General features: G+C 43.4%; 1 protein-coding gene across 2 annotated transcripts in view; it reads right to left on the bottom strand.

Moving 5' to 3' along the window:
• Positions 1-26743, bottom strand: part of CFAP43 (cilia and flagella associated protein 43) — a 125950-nt gene that overhangs the window by 68862 nt on the left and 30345 nt on the right. For both annotated transcript variants that reach the window (XM_077265903.1, XM_077265904.1), the window contains exons 7-16: positions 24858-24940; positions 23835-23966; positions 14253-14363; positions 11415-11495; positions 11156-11304; positions 9317-9420; positions 8811-8966; positions 7264-7433; positions 7023-7178; positions 1506-1636 (exon numbers count right to left, since the gene is read on the bottom strand). In XM_077265903.1, coding sequence (XP_077122018.1) covers positions 1506-1636; positions 7023-7178; positions 7264-7433; positions 8811-8966; positions 9317-9420; positions 11156-11304; positions 11415-11495; positions 14253-14363; positions 23835-23966; positions 24858-24940 — 1273 coding nt within the window. The remainder of the gene's footprint in view (positions 1-1505; positions 1637-7022; positions 7179-7263; positions 7434-8810; positions 8967-9316; positions 9421-11155; positions 11305-11414; positions 11496-14252; positions 14364-23834; positions 23967-24857; positions 24941-26743) is intronic.

The following is a 26743-nucleotide window of genomic DNA, read 5'->3' as shown; positions in this document are numbered from 1 at the left end:
GGTAATGCACATCCCCCACTATCCAATTGTCTACAGGACAATGTCCAGGCCAACAAACAGTTGTAGAGCTACACAGCATTGTCACATACATAGTGTGCACAGCTAGGTAATGCACATCCCCCACTATCCAATTGTCTACAGGACAATGTCCAGGCCAACAAACAGTTGTAGAGCTACACAGCATTGTCACATACATAGTGTGCACAGCTAGGTAATGCACATCCCCCACTATCCAATTGTCTACAGGACAATGTCCAGGCCAACAAACAGTTGTAGAGCTACACAGCATTGTCACATACATTGTGTGCACAGCTAGGTAATGCACATCCCCCACTATCCAATTGTCTACAGGACAATGTCCAGGCCAACAAACAGTTGTAGAGCTACACAGCATTGTCACATACATAGTGTGCACAGCTAGGTAATGCACATCCCCCACTATCCAATTGTCTACAGGACAATGTCCAGGCCAACAAACAGTTGTAGAGCTACACAGCATTGTCACATACATAGTGTGCACAGCTAGGTAATGCACATCCCCCACTATCCAATTGTCTACAGGACAATGTCCAGGCCAACAAACAGTTGTAGAGCTACACAGCATTGTCACATACATTGTGTGCACAGCTAGGTAATGCACATCCCCCACTATCCAATTGTCTACAGGACAATGTCCAGGCCAACAAACAGTTGTAGAGCTACACAGCATTGTCACATACATAGTGTGCACAGCTAGGTAATGCACATCCCCCACTATCCAATTGTCTACAGGACAATGTCCAGGCCAACAAACAGTTGTAGAGCTACACAGCATTGTCACATACATTGTGTGCACAGCTAGGTAATGCACATCCCCCACTATCCAATTGTCTACAGGACAATGTCCAGGCCAACAAACAGTTGTAGAGCTACACAGCATTGTCACATACATAGTGTGCACAGCTAGGTAATGCACATCCCCCACTATCCAATTGTCTACAGGACAATGTCCAGGCCAACAAACAGTTCAGCATTGTCACATATATAGTGTGCACAGCTGGGTAATGCACATCCACCACTATCCGATTGTCTACAGGACACTGTCCAGGCCAACAATCAGTTGTAGAGCTACACAGCATTGTCACATACATAGTGTGCGCAGCTGGGTAATGCACATCTGCCCCTAGCCGATTGTCTACAGGACACTGTCCAGGCCAACAAACAGTTGTAGAGCTACAAAGCATTGTCACATACATAGTGTGCGTAGCTGGTTAATGCACATCTGCCCTTATCCGATTGTCTACAGGATACTGCCGAGGCCAACAAACAGTTGATAGCTGTGGTGTTCTGTTCCACAAATAGTAATATCCAGCTGATATTGGGACAGCTGATCGGTGGGGTGCCGGATGTTGCACAGCAGTGGATCTGGTATTGATGACCTATTCCACCTAAGGGTAGTGGACAATCACTTTTCATCAGTTAAATTCAACAGCATTCAAAGGAGTCATTTACTGTTTTCGACTCACCTCCATGTCAGACAAACAACAGTACCATCGCCCACCCCTGTTGTAATGAGTGTATGTCCATCTAAAGAAAATCCCATTGAGCCAATGCCTCCTGTGAGGTACGAATGACAACAAACCCGAGCAAAGGTTTCCTGGAAAACAGAATAAATATTGTGGAGAAGTGGAAATCACAATAAGGAAATGCAATCAGGAAATATTATGTTTAGGGAACTTTATATGCCTTTTGCATTGATTGCATCTAAATTATGGCGACTGGACGTACACCTCTCCTTGTAGACAGTCATTGTACACTTGAATTTCTGAAACCATAAAAAATACAATTCGGGTAAAGTGGCATCTCCATTACCATCCAGTATCCTACAGTCCCTACAATCTGGCCTTAAGACTTAAATGGTAAAGTGCACCAGTCATTTCAACAAAATATGGAAAGAATGCATAGACTTGATATCCTGGTGCTTCTGATTATGTCCTGTCTGGTTTTCGAGCCCATACCAGTGTTACATTCATACAGAGACCCTAGGTTTCTGCACAGATCTCAGTAGTCCATTGTTTTTCAGAAGGAAGTTACTTAGCCTGAACAATATTCCAAAAATTTATAAGCTGCAACATCCACCATTACTGCTGTGACTAATGAGAAGCCAGCCTAAATAGAAGGCCCTCCTTTCTATACACTTGTATGGGCTGTGATATGGGAGAGCTGGACTTAATATGTAGCAGCACTGTGAGAATTAGAGCGGTACAGATGGGAGAATCCATTAGAAGGCCTCTAGTCCTGCCAGATCAGTAATCTGTGATCGCTCGATGGTAGACCTGCACATCTACTTACCACTCAGCATTCCAGGTTCTTCTTTTGATTAGCTACAATGTCACGCTGCAATGAGGATGTTGCACCAGTCGGGCTAATTAAAAAAAAAGACCCGATAATGCCGGGAGGCAAGGAGATTTGGAGGGCTCCCATCGGTTACAGATTGCTAGCCTGGCTGATGGACCATAGTCCTGCAAATTGATTCTCCCATCTCTATACAGAGGAGATCGAGATGGCAGCAGAAAGGTGATAGACAGAGATGAGCTCGAGATGGTAGCAACCTAATGAGAGCCCGAGAAGAGACTAAGGTGACAGCAGCACAGTGAATGCTAGGGGGGAGATCGAGGTAACAGCAGCACAGAGAGCCCTAGAAAGGAGATGGAGGAGACCGCATCAGAGTGAAAGCCAGAAAAAGGATTGAGGTTAGAGCAGCACAGTGAGAGCCAGGGAGGGGATTGAGGTGACATCAGCACATTGACAGTTATGGAGAAGATTGACAAATGACAAAAGTACAGAGAGAGCCAGAAAGGAAACTGAGGTAACATTTAGTGAACCTAGCAAAAGAGCCAAACAAAAAACAAGTGTGGGATTGCAATTTCCCCGCACTTGGAATTTTTTTTCCTGTTTTCTAGTACACGACACACTAAAACCAATGATGTCGTTCAAAAGTGCAACTTGTCCCGCAAAAAACAAGCCCTCACACGGCCATATTGACGTTTTAAAAAAGTTATGGCTCTGGGAAGGAGGGGAGCGAAAAACGAGAACACAAAAAACGGAAAAGGGCAAGGTCTTGAAGGGGTTAAGGAGACAGCAGCACAGTGAATGAGGGGAGACTTAGCTGTGCAACCTGAATATTTAACCCTTTCCCGACCTATGATACAGCGTATTCGTCATGAAAGTCGGTGCCAATACGACCTGTGACGCAGTGTATGCATCATGGTGGGATCGCGTTCTTGAGGGTCAGGTTAACTGAAATTTCACCAGACCCACAGGAACAGGGGGACTTGTACTTGAGCCCTGCCACCAACTGACTGCTATCACCACCGCTGCCGCCGCCGCCGCCACTATCAGGTGCTCCCCTCTGCTGACCTCTGCTCCCCTGTCATCCGATTCCACCCCCTCGACCTCAGCTCCCTCCCTGGTGATCACGCCCTGCCCCCATGCTGCTGCTGGCTCCGCCTCTATCTCCTGCATCTCCTCAGCCCGCTCCTGTTCCCCCGCGCCTGACAGCCCCCTCCTGCCCTGGTGACCACCCCTCCCCTGCCCCAGCGATCGCTCCCTGCCCCGCTGATGGCTGGCCCCCCTGATCACCCCCTGCCTCCCCTGATCACACCCTGCCCTGGCGATGGCCCCGCTGCCCCGTGTGCCCAAACAGTGGTTTATGACCACATATGCGGTATCGGTGAAATTGCCCAACAAATTTTAGGATCCATTTTATCCTGTTGCCCATGTGAAAATTAAAAAATTGAGGCTAAAAGAAAATTTTTGTAAAAAAAAAGTGCTTTTCATTTTTATGGATCAATTTGTGAAGCACCTGGGGTTCAAAGTGCTCACTATGCATCTACATAAGTTCTTTGGGGGGTCCAGTTTCCAAAATGGGGTCACTTGTGGGGGAGCTCCAATGTTTAGGCACACAGGGGCTCTCCAAACGCGACATGGTGTCCACTAACGATTGGAGGTGATTTTCCATTCAAAAAGTCAAATGGCGCTCCTTCCCTTCCGAGCCTTGCCGTGCTCCCAAATAGTGGTTTATGACCACACCACATATGAGGCATCTGTATACTCAGGAGAAATTGCCCAAAAATTTTTAGGATCCATTTTATCCTGTTGCCCATGTGAAAATGAAAAAATTGAGGTTTAAAGAACATTTTTGTTGGAAAATTTACAATGTCCATTTTTTCCTTTCACGTTGCTTTAGTTCCTGTGAAGCACCTGAAGGGTTAATAATCTTCTTGAATGTAGTTTTGAGCACCTTGAGGGGTGCAGTTTTTGTAATGGTGTCACTTTTGAGTGTTTTTTTGTCATATAGGCCTCTCAAAGGGACTTCAAATGTGATGTAGTCACTAAAAATATGGTTTTGTAAATTTTGCTGGAAAAATGAGAAAATTGCTGATAAACTTTGAACCCTTATAACTTTCTAACAAAATTGTCCCCAAAATTGTGCTGATGTAAAGTAGATATGTGGGAAATGTTATTTATTAACTGTTTTGTGTCACATAACTCTGGTTTAACAGAATAAAAATTCACATTTTAAAAATTGCGAAATTTTCTAAATTTTTGCCAAAGTTTTGTTTTTTTTCACAAATAAACGCAAAAATTATCGACCTAAATTTACCACTAACATGAAGCACAATATGTCGTAAAAAAAACAATCTCAGAATCGCTAGGATCCATTGAAGCGTTCCTGAGTTATTACCTCATAAAAGGATTCTGGTCAGAATTGCAAAAAATGGCCAGGTCATTAAGGTCAAAATAGGCTGGGTCATGAAGGGGTTAAGGATACTGTCCCTTATTTAATCCTGCTCAGTTACACTCCCCTTTGTGTATGAATGTCCTTCTGTATGGTATTTGACCCAGAGGCTGGTATATGTGATCTAACCCTTGACTCTGCCCTGTCCTTCAAACCGCACATCCAAGCTCTTTCCACCTCCTGTCGCCTCCAGCTCAAAAATATCTCCAGAATCCGTCTTTTCCTCAACTGTCAATCTACTAAAATGCTTGTGCATGCCCTCATCATCTCCCGCCTTGACTACTGCAACATCCTTTTCTGTGGCCTCCCTGTTAACACTCTTGCACCTCTCCAGTCCATCCTTAACTCTGCTGCCCAACTAATTCATCTCTCTCCTCGCTACTCCTCTGCTTCCCCCCTCTGCAAATCTCTTCACTGGCTCCCATTCCCTCAGCGTATCCAGTTCAAGTTACTAATACTGACCTGCAAAGCCATCCATAACCTGTCTCCTCCATATATCTCTGAACTAATCTCCCGATATCTTCCCTCACGTAATCTCCGCTCCTCCCAAGACCTCCTTCTCTCCTCCACACTCATCAGCTCCTCACCCAATCGCCTCCAAGACTTCTCCCAAATATCCCCCATCCTCTGGAATTCTTTGCCCCAACACGTCCGACTATCAACCACATTCGGATCCTTCAGACAGAACCTGAAAACCCACCTCTTCAGGAAAGCTTACAGCCTGCACTGACCCCGCTGCCTCCTCACCACTACCGGAGCTACCGCCTCACCAACACCGGGGCTCCTACAACTCTCAACCTATTGTCTTCTTCCCCATAATCCTGCAGAATGTAAAGGTACCTTCACACGAAACGACGCTGCAGCGATAGCAACAACGATGCCGATCGCTGCAGCGTCGCTGTTTGATCGCTGGAGAGCTGTCACACAGACCGCTCTCCAGCGACCAACGATGCCGAGGTCCCCGGGTAACCAGGGTAAACATCGGGTTGCTAAGCGCAGGGCCGCGCTTAGTAACCCAATGTTTACCCTGGTTACCAGCGTAAAATGTAAAAAAAACAAACAGTACATGCTCACCTGCGCGTCCCCCGGCGTCCGCTTCCTGCACTGACTGACTGACTGAGCGCCGGCAGTAGCAGGGCACAGCGGTGACGTCACCGCTGTGCTGTGCTTTCACTTTCACTTTGCGGCGCTCAGTCAGTGTGGGAAGCAGACGGCGGGGGATGCGAATGTAAGTATGTACTGTTTTTTTTTTTTACATTTTACACTGGTAACCAGGGTAAACATCGGGTTACTAAGCGCGGCCCTGCGCTTAGTAACCCGATGTTTACCCTGGTTACCAGTGTAAAATATCGCTGGTATCGTTGCTTTTGCTGTCAAACACAACGATACACGGCGATCGGACGACCAAATAAAGTTCTGAACTTTATTCAGCGACCAGCGACATCACAGCAGGATCCTGATCGCTGCTGCGTGTCAAACTAAACGATATCGTTAGCGAGGACGCTGCAACGTCACGGATCGCTAGCGATATCGTTACAAAGTCGTTTCGTGTGAAGGTACCTTAAGTCTGCAAAGGCAGGGTCCTCACCCCTCTGTATCAGTTTGTAATTGTTAGTTGCTTACTGTAAGTGATATCTGAAATTTGTATGTAACCCCTTCTCATGTACTTCACCATGGAATCAATGGTGCTATATAAATAAATAATAATAAATAATAATAATAATACTGCTCTGTGTACAACTAGCAGATGCAATGTCCTGCCCTCTCTCCATTTGATCAGTTTCTTTGATCTAACCTACCAACAGAGATTGGACAGAGAGTTTACAGAGGAGGGAAACATCAAGTGCATTTTTACAGGGGTAAAACATTTTATTTTTTCAAATAAAGTTCTTTTTTTTTTGCTTGTGGAATAATATTGACTAACTTTACCATGAAAATATATTTTCTCATCATGAGGTTAAGCCCAAATTACTTTTTCTGATGCAGTAGTAGTTATTTAGGAGTCAGCAGGCATTTCAGTCATATCTACCGCCAGGTTTGCAGGATGTATATGTGTTCGATTTGGTATTATGGCTAAATAATGTAACCAACATGGCCTAGTTTAATAGCCTGTACTGCTTAGCCTTCACTGATAACGATGTTGGATTATTTACTGGAATTCATAGTCAGAAATGTGCGTTCCTATTATCTTTATTTTTGTAAGACAGTAGGAGTGCACAGATTGTACTGAACCCAGACTTACCAAATTCAGAGAATCCTTCAGATACAATGTGCCATCTCCTGCTGCTACTGACAGCCACTTCTGATGAGGAGATGAGTGGAGACAGCCAGGCCCCAGCTGACTTCCACTAACTTTTTTTTCTGCAGGTAGAACTTTAACCATTTCACCAGAGGTTTCCTAATGAGAAACATACAGGTTATGCTTAATTATAAAGTAATATAATGCTCGTCTTCAATAGCAATTAGTACAAGATGAAACGTACCTTAGGCAACGCAAACTTGTGAATGAATGGAGAGTCAGTGCAGTGACCATAGACTGACTTGCCATTGCTTCCCAGAACAGCTGAAGATAAAGGCTGCTCCACCTTGTACTGCTGCTTTTGGATTATGGAGTCCTTAAACATCCCCCGCTGATCAATGTACTCATTAGGGCCTAATAAAAAGAAGCATAATATCAGTAGACAATAGCCCCAAGACAATGCCACCCACAAGGATGTCACTCACACCGTCCCCCAAGGGATACCAGCCATATAATACTCCCTATATAAGGCTGGGGTCACACTTGTGAGAAACTCACGCATCAATACCAAGCACTGCCTCCGGCACTCGGGACCGGAACTTGCGGCTACATAGAAATACATGCAGCCGCACGCTCCGGTCCCGAATGCCGGCGGCAGTGCTGGGTATTGATGCAAGAAACTCACGCGAGTTTCTCGAATTACACTCGCAAGTGTGACCCCGGCCTTAGTTTAATGGCAGCTCCAAAGTAAATTCATGACAATGCCAGCCTTACAGTAGCCAAGTAGAAGTGTCAAACCCATATCTGTAGAGCCACACAGTGCCCCCATAACAATACCATCCACAGTATCCAACATTAGAGCTTTATCCCTGTTCCTACACTGCTACAGGACGCTCCTCTTCTCGTGTACATGGAATATACGGGTGTGGAGCCACCAGGGGTTTCTACATGGACTTTGCTCTGATATCTCTGATTACTACAGAGAATAAAAAATGAAGCTGTCAGATAATGACAAGCCGTTCAACAGTCCTTCTGATTTATTGGTGTCTGGATGGTTTGGAGGTTCACACAAAGAAAGCATGAGAAGAAATTATGTCACTCAAGGTTATCTTGTAATTAGTGATGAGCGAATAGCATTGTTGCTCAGGTCTCCCCAAGCTCGGGTGATCTCTGAGTATTTGTTATTGCTCTGAGATTTAGTTTTCATCGCCTCAGCTGCATGATTTACAGCTGCTAGACAGGCTGAATACATATGGGGTTGCCTGTTTGTTAGGGAATTCCCACATGTATTCAGGCTGTCCAGCAGCCATAAATCATGCAGCTGAGGCGATGAAAACTAAATCTCAGAGCAATAACAAATACTCGGAGATCACCCGAGCTTGGTTGGGAAAACCCGAGCAACAATGCTATTCGCTCATCACTACTTGCAATACATCATGTCAGTTATTTAGTTTATATGTAAGCAAACAAATATGGCATCACAGGGTATTAAGGTCAATACTGTGCTATACTGGATGTATGTTACACAGTTATTAGAGGAACCATATACCCCTAAGAGAGCACATGGTTACTCTAACTGACAGACTGTGAGGCAATTTGTATATTTAATTTCCCAGAGGAGCATTTCATGGCCTATAAGTCTCCTTACACTGGCATGTCACATTTCCTAAGAGGAGATGTTACCCTTCAGCCACTGCTTTTACACAAACCTGAACCATGAATACAATGGTGTGAAGGTCCAAATTATGACCTGAGAGATAACAGTTATAGTTAGTTTCCATGAGTTCTTACTTTGTAAGATTTTAGGATTCAGAGAAAACAGTTCCAGCTGAGTGCCACCTCCATCCTCTTCCTTCTCTGCCATGGGGCAGACAAGTGCCAGGGCTTTAATCTGCTGTGAATCCAGTGAGCTTAGTAATGACAATGACAGAATATCTCCACCAACCACTGAAGGAAAACAAAAGCGAGAGATGTTTTCATCCATAGAAAATCTAAGGACGGTCAATAATTATTACTTCCGATCACCCACAATCAGGACCCTCAGTACATGAAGTTGGCTCAGCCGTTTTCATTTTTTACACACTCGGTAATCCAATGGAATATGAGTAACGTGGAGTGAAATAATGCCCAGGTCGGCTGCATGACTGATCTGTCCGCTATTTGACGGTCTTCTGCTCTAACAATCAGCATACACCAGACTTGATTCTGGTATGAATAATTCATTTTACAATGTGTGGGCATACATCACTAGGCATTATGTCACACATTTTACAGGAATTCCTATTTTAGGCCATTACCTATGTATCCTAGAAACTGGAATGAACTTGATGGCCTCGCATCCAGAATGAATATGTGTCCATCTGCAGCGCCGGTCATAAGAAAGTTGCCTTTTTGATCAAATCTAGGAAAATAAAAAAGTACAAACAACTCTTATTTTTATTCAAAATGGTTAAAACAATTATATTTTTATTGGGGACACAAAATTCCTAAAGAGGTAGTCCAGTTAAAACAAGTTATTATGTAAAGCGCCATGGAATAAATGGCGCTATAATAATAAATAATAATAATAATAATAATAATAATAATAATAAAAATTACCTATCCTTTCGTTGCTGGTCAGTGCATTTACCACCTCAGCCCCGGTATCATGAAGTGCCATAGCAGGTCAATAGCCATCCACCACTTCATTCATTCCCTATGGGGCTGCCAGAAAAAGACTAGTGCAGTGCTCGGCAGCAACCTAGGGAATGAATGGAGCACAGGCAGCAATGCACATTGCCTCTCCATTCTTATGATGATGATCGGTGCGTGTTCCATGGCTTGGACCCCCAAGATCAAGAAATTGTCACCTATCTGGTGGGTGATAACTTGTTTTCAACTGGATAACCCCTTTAAATGATCACTAAATATACAATCTGCAAATCACAACTTAAAAGCTACGTAACAGAAAAAAATGGAGTCCCGCTCAACAGGACTGGATTTTCCTTTTCTTTTTCTTTTTCAAAAGAAAATATGGTGCATACAAAAGAAAAATTTACATGGTCGACATGAGTAAGACTTGCTTAGTGCAGTCGAAACGCGTCGACCATGTAAATTTTTCTTTTGTATGCATCATATTTTCTTTTAAAAAGAAAAGGAAAATCCAGTCTTGTTGAGCCAGACTCCATTTTTTTCTGTTATCCCTGATGTGAGGCCAGGGCAAGGCCGGGTCCGAGTCCCAGGCAGATGAGCATAGAGCAACTGGGTGAGCTGGAATCAAGTTTTTATAATTTTTAAAAGCTACGTAGTTTATCCCCCCAAATCACTCCAAACTGTGAACTCCATCTTTCTATTTAGTGCAGATTACAGAAAGTGGGGGAGGCAGGCGGCTCAGGACAGGCAAGCCAACGAACATTGGCAGTGTAATGCTGATGAGAAGGAACTGCCCACTCAAAAAGATTGGATGGCGAGTTACAAAGTATGCAGATTGGGACCTAGACCCTAAAGCCCCCAATACACGATTAATAAGCTGTCAGGCTGAATGATGGTTCATCTGTCTCTGCCGACACCTCCATGCACAGAAATAAACAGTCTCAGATCTTCTGAGCTCTATGACACCCACTGGCAGACTCCTGACGGTGGCTTATCTCACCAAGAACTAAGTTATTGGAAGTTCAAAATTTGACATCATCTGTTGGTGGCGAGTCAAGGGCCCCCATACACATTAGCCAAGTCTGCTAATATCAGTAGGTTTGGTCAATGTTAGCCTAATGTATATGGGGAGCCTTAACCTGTATTGTCAGGACCTATAGGCACAGATCAGGTAGGGTAACCGTAAGGGCTAGGAGGAGCACTGCATGGGTATCCAAACTCCTTCCATTGAAGTCATGAGTGCAGTACAATGTACCATTATTATCAGCTATTACAACTAAGTATCATGTTCCAAAGAATTGAATGAAGAAGTTTACACCCACCCCCACTATAGTAATTAATGACGGCCTGGACCGGTTTACTCCAGGTGTCTAAGGGAAGATCTGAGCTTTGTGTGGTCTACATGACAGATGTTAAGAAAATCAGTGAGACAAAGCCTGGAGCTGCCTTAGGCCTGAAACATTGGAATAAAATGAAGGACCATTTATATGGTCATAGTAACTCACTGCAGGTGTAGCACAGGGACATGATACAGTCTTTTCCGAGCAATTATTTGAGGAGCTTTTACTTTCACGGCATCAACAAAAAAGATATGTCCAGTGCTGCTACCAATCACTGCATAGTGGGACGATGGACAGCATGCCAAGCAAGTTGCCTGAAAAAAAGAAAAGTTGTTGTAAAGTATTGTATAAATATCTGGGGATGGGACATTACACCAGAGGCATATGATAATTATAATGCATTTTAATAGGAAGGAACAAATACCTGTGTATCAATACTCAGTGAGCTGATGATGGCTCCGTCCTCTACGGACCAGAAATCGACTTGTCCTGACCGTCCAACACTCTGAGTAGATGACATGAAATGGCATTATTTGTATCAAAGAACATGCAACTTATGTACTTAATCTCCCATGCCCCGGCCCATCCAATGTCACAAGTATACGCTGTTTAACATGACTATGAGGCCCCGGTGGCTATACATTTTACATTTCACCAGCAACTATTCCTCCAGACCACCCATCCTGGGGGCTAGCTCAGCTGAGTGTACAGGTGTCCTCAAAGGGCACTTGGGATAAGCAGGTGGGGTCCTATCACCAAAAAGAACAAAGGATTGAATGGATTTTAACATTACTAAATGCTACTTTCCCTTGACTTCTGCCTGCAGGGAAAGACAGCACATCCCCCATACACAGTGGATAGTCCACCTATCTGGCCAGAATTGGTGAGTTTGGTCAACTTTTATTTGTTAAGCACCTTATCTATTAAATAAAAGAATGAATATACAGACATGGCTGAAAGTGTTGATACCCTTGAAATTGAACCAGAAATGAAGCGTTTCTCCCAGACTATTACTGTAATTACACATGTTTTGTTATACATGTTTATTTCCTTTGTGTGTATTGGAACAACACAAAAAAACACAGGAGAAAAGGCAAATTGGAATTCATTTCACACAAAACCCCCATAAGAGGCAGGACAAAATTGTTGACACCCTCAACTTAATATATTTTGGAATACACTTTGGAATAAATAACTACAATCAATTGCTCTCAACTGGAATTTTGGACCACTCTTCTTCTGCAGACTGCTCCCGGTCTCTCATATTTGAAGGGTGCTTTCTCCCAACAGCACTTTTAAGACCTCTCCACATTTGTTCAATGAGATTTACATCCGGACTCATTACTGGCCATTTCATAACTCTCCAGTTCTTTGTTTCCATCTATTTCAGAGTGCTTCTTGAAATATGTATGGGGTCATTGTCTAGCTGGAATACCCATGACTTAGGATGCAAACCCAGCTTTCTGACACTAGGCACTAAAATGCTTTGGTATTCTTCAGGTTTCACTATGCCTTGCACACAGTCGAAGCACCCAGTTCCTGAAGCCACATAACAAACCCAAAACATCTTTGAACCTCTACCATATTTGATTGTAGGTACAGTGTTCTTTTCTTTGTAGGCCTCATTCCGTTTTCGGTAAACAGTAGAATAATGTGTTTTACCAAAAAGCTCTATCTTGGGCTCATCTTTCCACAAGATGCTTTCCCAGAAGGAGTTTGGCTTACTCACGTACAATTGGCAAACTGCAGTTTAGCTTTTTAAGTCTGTGAGTCAGCAGTGGGGTCCTCCTAAGTCTCCTGCAACAGTGTTTAATTTCATTCAAATGTCAGCGGATAGTTTGCGATGATGCTGATGCACTGATGCAGGACAGCTTGAATTTCTTTGGAACATGATTGGGGCTGCTTATCCACCATCTGGACTATCCTGTGTTACAAACTTTCATCAATTTTTCTCTGCCGTCCATGACCAGGGAGATTAGCTACAGTGCCTTGGGTTGTAAACTTTTTGATTATGTTGCGCACCGTGGACAAATGACATCCTAATCTCTGGAGATGGACTTGTAACTTTGAGAATGTTCAACAATTTTGATTCTCAAGTCCGCAGACAGTTCTCTTCTCCTCTTTCTGTTCTCCATGCTTAGAGTGGCACCCACAGACACACAATACAAAGATTAAATCAACTTCTCCAGTTTTTATGTGGTTTCAGGTGTGATTTTCATATTGCCCACAATTGTTACTTGCCACAAGTGAGATTGAACGAGCATTCTTGAAACAAAGTTGTTTACCCACAATTTTGGAAAGGTGCCAACAATGTTGCCCTGCCCATTTTTGGAGTTTTGTGTGAAATCATGTCCAATTTGCCTTTTTTCTGTTTTGTTTTTGTGTTGTTCCAATACACATAAAGGAAATAAACATCTGTATAACAAAACAAATATTTGCAATCATTTTCTGGTAGAAACACTTCATTTTTTGGAACAATTTCAAGTGTGTCAACATCTTCGGCCATAACTGGATATGACTGAAGAAAGATACATTAGTTGTCATGAATCCGCCTATCAGTGTGTCTTGACGCAGTGAATGACAGTTCTGCAGTCCAATCTAGGACAGGGGTGTGCTGAGCTGTCAGTAAGGTGATGGACAGCTCAGCCGTCCAACAGCTCAGTATCTTGAGTGTGCCAAAGCTTCATCCACATGTCTCCTGTTCTCAGTTATTACCTGGCTATTGTGCCATGTTTCTGCCTTAGATTACTGCCCATTGTAGCTTTGCTCAAGAGGTATGTGTGCTTTGTGCTCCTAGTCTTATATTCTGATCTTTGTTGCTCGACCTTGGATTTGCCTTTCACCTTGCATTTTGCCTAGCCCTTTTTGTGTGTGATGGCATACAGAGGCTATCTATGTGCTGTGTGTGTTTTTCATGGACCAATAGACTTGTATTATCACGTTTCACATGTGATACCAGAAAAAATGGCACCAATGAATAGCATCGTAGATTATAATAGGTACGTGTTCTATCCGTGAAAAATACGGATTCAACACGTATGTGCCACACGGACGTCTGAATTAGGTCTTTTGCTGATGGCACTCGGGAGGGATTCAGGTAAATGCCAGTAAATTTGCTAGACATGCTGCTTATAGTGCTGTACCAAAGCAGAGCATTCATTTTAACATGGTGTGTGCACCGAAGTCTTATAACATATTATTACTAGAATTCTTCTTACTAATGCGTTTAAAGTGTTTTCCACAGCAGAGAATACTAACTCACCAAGCCGTACTTGTTCCCGTTAGTTAAAAAGTCAGCCGCAGTTAATTCATCACTACATGTATTCATTATCTTAACTGGGTCTCCAGATTTATTGTATATGTACACAGAACCCTAAAATATACAAAAAGACATCTTATTACCATCATTAAATTGTAGTATTGTATGAACACACACAAATCTTCATTTATTCATCGCCTTCATATTTCAGCGCATTTGACCTGATATTACAAAGCAATCGCACAAATAAGAAGAGGGAAGAGCCACCAATATAAGTACTGTAGATACAGACTAGGTCATATCCAATCAGAGGGCCTAATTCCCCCTAATTCATACCTGATCCCTGGAATCAAGGGACTGCATTTCATTTCTTGCTTACACAGACAAGGTAGCGGTGACTGCAGCTCAGTCCCATTTATGTGGAGGTAGAATGGCAGAACCTTGACTTTAATATTGATGTCCTGTCCTTAGGATACCCATCAGTATCAGACTGGTAAGGGTCCAACTTCTAATACTCCCACCGATTTGCTGTACGCTGGAGCTCCACATTCTCTCCCGTTACCGGGCACAGATCTACACATTTCGCAATAGCTGTGCCATTGAGAAACCAATATGGTGCCTACCACGTTAGTGGCAGAACATGAAAATAAGCCTCAGAATAGTCATAGCTTAGGGAAAATTTGAGGATAAACAAAAGCTTCCTATCATGTAGGTGACAGTGGAACAGAGAACTTTGAGCATTGAACGGCACGTAAGACCAGGGCTACATGGCGACATGTACAGTACAGACCAAAAGTTTGGACACACCTTCTCATTTAAAGATTTTTCTGTATTTTCATGACTATGAAAATTGTACATTCACACTGGCATCAAAACTATGAATTAACACACGTGGAATTATATACTTAACAAAAAAGTGTGAAACAACTGATATTATGTCCTATATTCTAGGTTCTTCAAAGGAGCCACCCTTTGCTTTGATGACTGCTTTTCACACTCTTGGCATTCTCTTGATGAGCTTCAAGAGGTAGTCACCGGGAATGGTCTTCCAACAATCTTGAAGGGTTCCCAGAGGTGCTTAGCACTTGTTGGCCCTTTTGCCCTTCACTCTGCGGTCCAGCTCACCCCAAACCATCTCGATTGGGTTCAGGTTTGATGACTGTGGAGGCCAGGTCATCTGGCGTAGCACCCCATCACTCTCCTTCTTGGTCAAATAGCCCTTACACAGCCTGGAGGTGTGTTTGGGGTCATTGTCCTGTTGAAAAATAAATGATGGTCCAACTAAACGCAAACCGGATGGAATAGCATGCCGCTGCAAGATGTTGTGGTAGCCATGCTGGTTCAGTATGCCTTCAGTTTTCAATACATTTCCAACACTGTCACCAGCAAAGCACCCCCACACCATCATACCTCCTCCTCCATGCTTCAAAGTGGGAACCAGGCATGTAGAGTCCATCCGTTCACCTTTTCTGCGTCGCACAAAGACACGGTGGTTGGAACCAAAGATCTCAAATTTGGACTCATCAGACCAAAGCACAGATTTCCACTGGTCTAAAGGTACCGTCACACTAAACGATATCGCTAGCGATCCGTGACGTTGCAGCGTCCTCGCTAGCGATATCGTTTAGTTTGACACGCAGCAGCGATCAGGATCCTGCTGTGATGTCGCTGGTCGCTGAATAAAGTCCAGAACTTTATTTGGTCGTCCGATCGCCGTGTATCGTTGTGTTTGACACCAAAAGCAACGATACCAGCGATGTTTTACACTGGTAACCAGGGTAAACATCGGGTTACTAAGCGCAGGGCCGCGCTTAGTAACCCGATGTTTACCCTGGTTACCAGCGTAAAAGTAAAAAAAACAAACAGTACATGCTCACCTGCGCGTCCCCTGCCGTCCGCTTCCTGCTCTGACTGATCGCCGGCCCTAAAGTGAAAGTGAAAGCAGAGCGGTGACGTCACCGCTCTGCTGTTAGGGCCGGAGCTCAGTCAGTGTCAGGAAGCAGACGCCGGGGGACGCATGTAAGCATGTACTGTTTGTTTTTTTTACTTTTACGCTGGTAACCAGGGTAAACATCGGGTTACTAAGCGCGGCCCTGCGCTTAGCAACCCGATGTTTACCCTGGTTACCCGGGGGCCTCGGCATCGTTGGTCGCTGGAGAGCGGTCTGTGTGACAGCTCTCCAGCGATCAAACAGCGACGCTGCAGCGATCGCCATCGTTGTCGCTATCGCTGCAGCGTCGCTTAATGTGACGGTACCTTAATGTCCATTCCTTGTGTTCTTTAGCCCAAACAAGTCTCTTCTGCTTGTTGCCTGTCCTTAGCAGTGGTTTACTAGCAGCTATTTTACCATGAAGGCCTGCTGCACACAGTCTCCTCTTAACAGTTGCTGTAGAGATGTCTCTGCTGCTAGAACTCTGTGTGGCATTGACCTGGTCTCTAATCTGAGCTGCTGTTAACCTGCGATTTCTGAGGCTGGTGACTCAGATAAACTTATCCTCAGAAGCAGAGGTGATTCTTGGTCTTCCTTTCCTGGGGCGGTCCTCATGTGAGCCAGTTTCTTTGTAGCGCTTTATGGTTTTTGCCACTGCACTTGGGGACACTTTCAAAGTGTTCCCAATTTTTCAGACTGACTGACCTTCATTTCTTAACCCCTTAAGCCCCGAGGGTGGTTTGCACGTTAATGACCAGGCCAATTTTTACAATTCTGACCACTGTCCCTTTATGAGGTTATAACTCTGGAACGCTTCAACGGATCTTGGCGATTCTGACATTGTTTTCTCGTGACATATTGTACTTCATGTTAGTGGTAAAATTTGTTCGATATAACTTGCGTTTATTTGTGAAAAAAACGAATATTTGGCGAAAATTTGGAAAATTTCGCAATTTTCCAACTTTGAATTTTTATGCCCTTAAATCACAGACATATGTCACACAAAATACTTAATAAATAACATTTTCCACATGTCTACTTTACATCAGCACAATTTTGGAACCAAAATTTTTTTTTGTGACGGAGTTATAAGGGTTAAAAGTTGACCAGCAATTTCTCATTTTTACAACACCATTTTTTTTTAGGGACCACATCTCATTTGAAGTCATTTTGACGGGTCTATATGATAGAAAATACCCAAGTGTGACACCATTCTAAAAACTGCACCCCTCAAGGTACTCAAAACCACTTTCAAGAAGTTTATTAACCCTTCAGGTGTTTCACAGGAATTTTTGGAATGTTTAAATAAAAATGAACATTTAACTTTTTTTCACACAAAATTTATTTCAGCTCCAATTTGTTTTATTTTACCAAGGGTAACAGGAGAAAATAGACCCCAAAAGTTGTTGTACAATTTGTCCTGAGTACGCTGATACCCCATATGTGGGGGTAAACCACAGTTTGGGCGCATGGCAGAGCTTGGAAGCAAAGGAGCGCCATTTGACTTTTCAATGCAAAATTGACTGGAATTGAGATGGGACGCCATGTTGCATTTGGAGAGCCCCTGATGTGCCTAAACATTGAAACCCCTAACAAGTGACACCATTTTGGAAAGTAGACCCCCTAAGGAACTTATCTAGATGTGTGGTGAGCACTTTGACCCAACAAGTGCTTTACAGAAGTTTATAATGCAAAGCCGTAAAAATAAAAAATCATATTTTTTCACAAAAATGATCTTTTCACCCCCAATTTTTTATTTTCCCAAGGGTGAGAGAAGAAATTGGACCCCAAAAATTGTTGTGCAATTTGTCCTGAGTACGCTGATACCCCATATGTGGGTGTAAACCATTGTTTGGGCGCAGGGCAGAGCTCGGAAGGGAAGGAGCGCCATTTGACTTTTCAATGCAAAATTGACTGGAATTGAGATGGGACGCCATGTTGCATTTAGAGAGCCCTTGATGTGCCTAAACATTGAAACCCCTAACAAGTGACACCATTTTGGAAAGTAGACCCCCTAAGGAACTTATCTAGATGTGTGGTGAGCACTTTGACCCAACAAGTGCTTTACAGAAGTTTATAATGCAGAGCCGTAAAAATAAAAAATCATATTTTTTCACAAAAATGATCTTTTCACCCCCAATTTTTTATTTTCCCAAGGGTAAGAGAAGAAATTGGACCCCAAAAATTGTTGTGCAATTTGTCCTGAGTACACTGATACCCCATATGTGGGTGTAAACCATTGTTTGGGCGCAGGGCAGAGCTCAGAAGGGAAGGAGCGCCATTTGACTTTTCAATGCAAAATTGACTGGAATTGAGATGGGACGCCATGTTGCGTTTGGAGAGCCCCTAATGTGCCTAAACATTGAAACCCCCCACGAGTGACACCATTTTGGAAAGTAGACCCCTTAAGGAACTTATCTAGATGTGTGTTGAGCACTTTGACCCAACAAGTGCTTCACAGAAGTTTATAATGCAGAGCCGTAAAAATAAAAAATCATATTTTTTCACAAAAATGATCTTTTCACCCCCATTTTTTTATTTCCCCAAGGGTAAGAGAAGAAATTAGACCACAAAAGTTGTTGTACAATTTGTCCTGAGTACGCTGATACCCAATATGTGGGTGTAAACCATTGTTTGGGTGCATAGCAGAGCTCAGAAGGGAAGAAGCGCTATTTTACTTTTCAATGCAAAATTGACTGGAATTAAGATGGGATGCCATGTTGCGTTTGGAGAGCCCCTGATGTGCCTAAACATTAAACCCCCCCACAAGTGACACCATTTTGGAAAGTAGACCCCCTAAGGAACTTATCTAGATGTGTTTTGAGAGCTTTGAACCCCCAAGTGTTTCACTACAGTTTATAACGCAGAGCCGTGAAAATAAAAATATTTTTTTTTTTCACAAAAATGATTTTTTAGCCCCCAAGTTTTGTATTTTCACAAGGGTATCAGGATAAATTGGACCCCAAAAGTTGTTGTCCAATTTGTCTGGAGTACGCTGATACCCCATTTGTGGGGGGGGACCACTGTTTGGGCGCATGACAGAGCTCGGAAGTGAAGGAGCGCCATTTGGAATGCAGACTTAAATGGATTGGTCTGCAGGCGTCACGTTGCATTTGCAGAGCCCCTGATGTACCCAAACAGTACAAACCCCCCACAAGTGACCCCATATTGGAAACTAGACCCCCCAAGGAACTTATCTAGATGTGTTGTGAGAACTTTGAACCCCCAAGTGTTTCACTACAGTTTATAACGCAGAGCCGTGAAAATAATATTTTTTTTTTTTCACAAAAATGAAATTTAGCCCCCAGTTTTGTATTTTCACAAGGGTATCAGGATAAATTGGACCCTAAAAGTTGTTGTCCAATTTGTCCTGAGTACGCTGATACCCCCTATGTGGGGGGGAACCACTGTTTGGGCGCATGACAGATCTCGGAAGGGAAGGAGCGCCATTTGGAATGCAGACTTAAATGGATTGGTCTGCAGGCATCACGTTGCATTTGCAGAGCCCCTGATGTACCCAAACAGTACAAACCCCCCACAAGTGACCCCATACTGGAAACTAGACCCCCCAAGGAACTTATCTAGATGTGTTGTGAGAACTTTGAACCCCCAAGTGTTTCACTACAGTTTATAACGCAGAGCCGTGAAAATATTATTTTTTTTTTTTTTCACAAAAATGAAATTTAGCCCCCAGTTTTGTATTTTCACAAGGGTATCAGGATAAATTGGACCCTAAAAGTTGTTGTCCAATTTGTCCTGAGTACGCTGATACCCCCTATGTGGGGGGGAACCACTGTTTGGGCGCATGACAGAGCTCGGAAGGGAAGGAGCACCATTTGGAATGCAGACTTAAATGGATTGGTCTGCAGGCGTCACGTTGCATTTGCAGAGCCCCTGATGTACCCAAACAGTACAAACCCCCCACAAGTGACCCCATATTGGAAAGTAGACCTCCCAAGGAACTTATCTAGATGTGTTGTGAGAACTTTGAACCCCCAAGTGTTTCACTACAGTTTACAACGCAGAGCCGTGAAAATAAAACATATTTTTTTTCCCACAAAAATGATTTTTAGCCCCCCAAATTTTTATTTTCCCAAGGATAACAAGAGAACTTGGACCCCAGAAGTGGTTGTTCAATTTGTCCCTAGTACGCTGATACCCCATATGTTGGGGTAAACCCCTTTTTGGACGCACGGGAGAGCTCGGAAGGGAAGGAGCACTGTTTTACTTTTTCAACGCAGAATTGGCTGGAATTGAGATTGGACGCCATGTCGCGTTTGGAGAGCCCCTGATGTGCCTGAACAGTGGAAGCTCCCCAATTCTACCTGAAACCCTACCCCTAACCTCACCCCTAACCGTTTACTGAACATTTTCTGACAGTCATAAGTGCCACGTATATAAGTGCCACGTATTTAAGAGCCACGTATTTAAGTGCCACGTATTTCAGTGCCACGTATTTCAGTGCCACGTATTTCAGTGCCACGATATTTCAGTGCCACGTATTTCAGTGCCACGTATTTCAGTGCCACGTATTTCAGGCACTGAAAAATACGTGGCACGTAAATACTTCAGTGCCACGATATTTCAGTGCCACGATATTTCAGTGCCACGAATTTCAGTGCCACGAATTTCAGTGCCACGTATTTCAGGCACTGAAAAATACGTGGCACGTAAATACGTGGCACGTAAATACGTGGCACGTAAATACGTGGCACGTAAATACGTGGCACTGAAATACGTGGCACTGAAATACGTGGCACTGAAATACGTGGCACTGAAATACGTGGCACTGAAATAAGTGGCACTGAAATACGTGGCACTGAAATACGTGGCACTGAAATACGTGGCACTGAAATACGTGGCACTTAAATACGTGGCACTTAAATACGTGGCACTTAAATACGTGGCACTTATATACGTGGCCACTGAAATATCGTGGCACTTATATACGTATATACGTATATAAACGTATATTTCAGTGCCACGTATTTCAGTGCCACGTATTTCAGGTTAGGGGTAGGGTTAGGGGTAGGGTTAGGGTTTTTTGTTTTTTTCTTGTTTTCTTGTGTTTTTCTATAAAAACGCATGCGTTTTACCGCGTTTACATGCATTTTTTCACACATGCGTTTTTTTAAAAAACGCATGCAGATAAAAACGCAAGTGTGAAACCAGACTAAAAGACGCTTTTTATAGCAAAAAAGTTTTTGCGTCTCCACATTTTGAGACCTATAATTTTTCCACATTTTGGTCCACAGAGTCATGTGAGGTCTTGTTTTTTGCGGGACGAGTTGACGTTTTTATTGGTAACATTTTCGGACACGTGACAGTTTTTGATCGCTTTTTATTCCGATTTTTGTGAGGCAGAAAGACCAAAAACCAGCTATTCATGAATTTCTTTTGGGGGAGGCGTTTATACCGTTCCGCGTTTGGTAAAATTGATAAAGCAGTTTTATTCTTCGGGTCAGTACGATTACAGCGATACCTCATTTATATCATTTTTTTATGTTTTGACGCTTTTATACGATAAAAACTATTTTATAGAAAAAATAATTATTTTGGCATCGCTTTATTCTGAGGACTATAACTTTTTAATTTTTTTGCTGATGATGCTGTATGGCGGCTCGTTTTTTGCGGGACAAGATGACGTTTTCAGTGGTACCATGGTTATTTATATCCGTCTTTTTGATCGCGTGTTATTCCACTTTTTGTTCGGCGGTATGGTAATAAAGCGTTGTTTTTTGCCTCGTTTTTTTTTTTTTTTTCTTACGTTGTTTACTGAAGGGGTTAACTAGTGGGCCAGTTTTATAGGTTGGGCCGTTACGGACGCGGCGATACTAAATATGTGTACTTTTATTGTTTTTGTTTGTTTTTTTTAGATAAAGAAATGTATTTATGGGAATAATATTTTTTTTTTATTATTATTTATTTAGGAATTTTTTTTTTTTTTTTTTTTTTTTTTTACACATGTGGAAATTTTTTTTTTTACTTTTTTACTTTGTCCCAGGGGGGGACATCACAGATCGCAGATCTGATAGTGTGCACAGCACTCTATCAGATCCGCGATCATACTTTCATCGGAGCAGGCTGCAGCTTTCATCTGCAGCCTGCTCCGACCCGGAAGTGCTCCCTGCAGGACCCGGATACAGCCCCTCGGCCATTTTGGATCCGGGGCCTGCAGGGAGAAGACGTTCGGTACGAGGTGAGTACATCACCTTGTACCGATCGTCTCAGGGAAGCCCGCAGGGAGCCCCCTCCCTGCGCGATGCTTCCCTGTACCGCCGGTACACCGCGATCATGTTTGATCGCGGTGTGCCGGGGGTTAATGTGCCGGGGGCGGTCCGTGACCGCTCCTGGCACATAGTGCTGGATGTCAGCTGCGATATGCAGCCGACACCCGGCCGCGATCGGCCGCGCTCCCCCCGTGAGCGCGGCCGATCGCGTATGACGTACTATCCCGTCACCGGGAATTAAGGCCCACCCCACCTCGACGGGATAGTACGTCATACGGGCTTAAGGGGTTAAAGGGACACTGTCACCTGAATTTGGAGGGAACAATCTTTAGACCTATGGGCGGGGTTTTCGGGTGTTTGATGCACCCTTTCCTTACCCGCCGGCTGCATGCTGGCTGCAATATTGGATTGAAGTTCATTCTCTGTCCTCCGTTGTACATGCCTGCACAAGGCAAGATTGCCTTGTGCAGGCATGTACTACGGAGGGCAGAGAATGAACTTCAATCCCATATTGCAGCCAGCATGCAGCCGGCGGGTAAGGAAAGGGTGCATCAAACACCCGAAAACCCCGCCCCTAGGTCTAAAGATTGTTCCCTCCAAATTAAGGTGACAGTGTCCCTTTAAAGTAATGATGACCACTTGTTTTTCTTTACTTAGCTGCTTTTTTCTTGCCATAATACAAATTCTAATAGTCTATTCAGTAGGACTATCAGCTGTGTATCCACCAGACTTCTGCTCAACACAACTGATGGTCCCAACCCCATTTATAAGGCAAGAATCCCACTTATTAAACCTGACAGGGCACACCTGTGAAGTGAAAACCATTCCCGGTGACTACCTCTTGAAGGTCATCAAGAGAATGCCAAGAGTGTGCAAAGTAGTCATCAAAGCAAATGGTGGCTACTTTGAAGAACCTAGAATATAAGAGATATTTTCAGCTGTTTCACACTTTTTTGCTAAGTATATAATTCCACATGTGTTAATTCATAGTTTTGATGCCTTCAGTGTGAATGTACTATTTTCATAGTCATGAAAATACAGAAACATCTTTAAATGAGAAGGTGTGTCCAAACTTTTGGTCTGTACTGTATATGTGACACTCAAACATCAAACCTAATGACCTCAACATCAGATCTAATGACCTCATATGGGGTCGCACTATGTACCTGCAACCTGATACGACTGTGATGGTCCAAATGGATTTCCTGTTGCTGGTCACAAGTGCATGTGACTTACTTGCCATAGGCTTTAATGCAAGTCACATATGACTGTAACTTATCTGCAATTTTGCCATCTTTTACAGCAAAATCACAGCTCTAAAATAGTTGAACGACAGCAAGTCACAGACAGTTGCTCAGATGTTTTTGGTCGCACTACTTGTCTGAGCCTGTAGCCCAAACCCAAGTCTCAGATGTGTGATCATACCGTCAGCGTAGCAATGGAAAGCCTCTTGTAGTCTGGTGAAGAACTGATGCTTTCAATAGGTTCTTGCGCGTTCCAACATTCTTTCATGTTAAACTCGGAACCTTTTATGGAGCATAACCATAAGATGCCATCCTACATAGAAATAAGAATAAATGTAGAACCATCATATTTACCTAGTCACCTAGTGTACCTACTAAAATATGAAAATATGCAAAAAGAGAATAGAAAAATAGTAAATCTACAAGATGTATAATGAAATATGTTGTATTGGTGAATTCATTGCAAATGGAGCATGGTGTGTATTAGTGGTAGTAAAAAAAGGAGATCACAACCTACTGGTAGATCTCAGCAGGAACCAGTAGATCTCAATGTTCAGTTAGCTCTAGAGATGGTGTGAATTGATTCACAGGACCTGGTCCAGTGGCCATGTTAGTAATCTGTGGCCGCTGGATGAGAGCCATTATCTGATGACTTCCCTGGCTCTTGTTTTGATTAGTAGGCCTGGAGCAATGTCATTGTTGTAGAGTGACATACATGTGATGTGACACCAGGTCAGGTAAGCAAAAGAGCCAGAGATGGTGTCAGATAGGTGGCTGTTAAAGCTCCTGTCCAGGGGCCACAGATGGAGTTAGTTCTCATGCTGGATTCAACACCAAAGAGAGAAACCTGTTCCATAGGTTGAAAAAAGTCCTAGGTCCATCAAGTTCAACCTTTCTTCACCAATTGTACATTATCACTAAATTAACCATAACAGATCATGGTTAATTCCGGAGAAGGACGCTTAGCTGGTCACAATAGACACAGAGCAGGAATGTGCCATGTAGCGCAATAAGTAATGATCGGCTATCCTCCTCATTCATACTATCACAGATGAGAGTTCATACTAAAGAAAGCTTGATTTAGGTTAAAAATCTGAAATATTTTTAGAGCTGCACATGTACAAAGCCTTTACTTCTGCTCGGCAACAGTAATAATGATGTGGTAACTAAATATTTCATTAGACACAAATTAAAAAGATCTTACACTTCCTCCTATGTATAGTCCTTCCTTGTGAAGTGCCATCGTTTCTATGGTTCCCTTGTATAAAGCCACTCTTGGTGATGTTCCTGGAAAAAGAAAACTTTTCTATTAGGGAATATTCTACAGTGTATGAAAGGTAGCAAAGTGCATGGCATTTAGTAAATCTCCACATGTTGCGTAAAAAATCTGAACTGTTCAAATCCGATATATATGTCAACGAATTTTATTGCAGATTTTACCAGTCAGCGAGCGGCGTGAAATCCACAGTGAATTCAAAGCATGGTCTACTGCGAAAGCAGTGTATTTCGATTACATCTTGGGGCTGTCGTCTACCAGATGGGGTTGTCCTCTATCATATGGGGTTGTCCTCTACCAGATGGGGTTGTCCTCTATCATATGGGGTTGTCCTCTATCATATGGGGCTGTCCTCTACCAGATGGGGTTGTCCTCTACCAGATGGGGTTGTCCTCTATCATATGGGGCTGTCCTCTACCAGATGGGGCTGTGCTCTACCAAATGGGGCTGTCCTCTACCAGTTGGGGCTGTCTTCTACCAAATGGAGTTGTCCTCTATCATATGGGGTTGTCCTCTACCATATGGGGCTGTCCTCTACCAGATAGGGTTGTCCTCTACCAGATGGGGTTGTCCTCTACCAGATGGGGTTGTCCTCTACCAGATGGGGCTGTCCTATACTAGATGGGATTGTACTTTACCGAATGGGATTGTCCTCTATTATATGGGGTTGTCCTCTATCATGTGGAGTTGTCCTCTACAAGATGGGGTTGTCCTCTACAAGATGGGGTTGTCCTCTACCAGATGGGGTTGTCCTCTACCATATGGGGCTGTCCTCTACTAGATGGGATTGTACTTTACAGGATGGGATTGTCCTCTATTATATGGGGTTGTCCTCTCCCAGATGGGGCTGTCTGTCATGATCTCTGCAGGCAGAGATCATAGCAAGCCTATAGAGGGACAAGCTCTCGGAAGATGGAACTATACTGACCATGAACTAAGCCTGCCGCGCAACTAGAAATAGCCAGGTAGCATTTCCTATTTATAGCTAGATGCCCAGCTCTGGCCTAAGACCTAAATAGCTAGCAGAGGGAAATATAAGACCTGGCTCACCTCTAGAGAAATATTCCAAAGAAGACAGTAGCCCCCCACATATAATGACGGTGAGTTCAGATGAAACAACAAACGCAGCAGGAAAATAGTCATAGCAAATTTGAGGTCCGCTTACTAGATAGCAGAAGACAGATAGTATACTTTCATGGTCAGCAGAAAAACACTAACAAAACACCATCCAGAGATTACCTTAAACTCTGGCATTAACTCATAACGCCAGAGTAGCAATCCCTGATCAACGAGAGCTTTCCAGACACAGTAACAAAACTTCAGCTGTGAACTGGAACAAATAGGCAAAACAAAACATGGACAAAAGTCCAACTTATCTAGAAGTTGTCTAGAAGCAGGAACAAGCACTGAGAGGCATCAGATAACATTGTTGACCGGCAAGAAACCACCAGAGAAATGAGCTTAAATAGCGACACCCACTACTGATGGAACCAGGTGAAACAGGAAAGAGGATGACAAGTCCAATTCCACAAGCGGCCACCGGGGGAGCCCAGAATCCAAATTCACAACAGTACCCCCCCCTCAAGGAGGGGGCACCGAACCCTCACCAGATCCACCAGGGCGACCAGGATGAGCCCTATGGAAGGCACGAACAAGATCAGAAGCATGAACATCAGATGCATTGACCCAAGAATTATCCTCCTGGCCGTAACCCTTCCAGTTGACCAGATACTGGAGTTTCCGTCTGGAAACACGAGAGTCCAAAATTTTCTCCACAACGTACTCCAACTCACCCTCAACCAACACCAGAGCAG

This window comes from Ranitomeya variabilis, chromosome 5 (assembly GCF_051348905.1).
Source record: "Ranitomeya variabilis isolate aRanVar5 chromosome 5, aRanVar5.hap1, whole genome shotgun sequence".
NCBI lineage: Eukaryota > Metazoa > Chordata > Amphibia > Anura > Dendrobatidae > Ranitomeya > Ranitomeya variabilis.
Note: the sequence above shows the minus strand (reverse complement) of the source record. Positions and strands in the feature narration are given on the sequence as shown.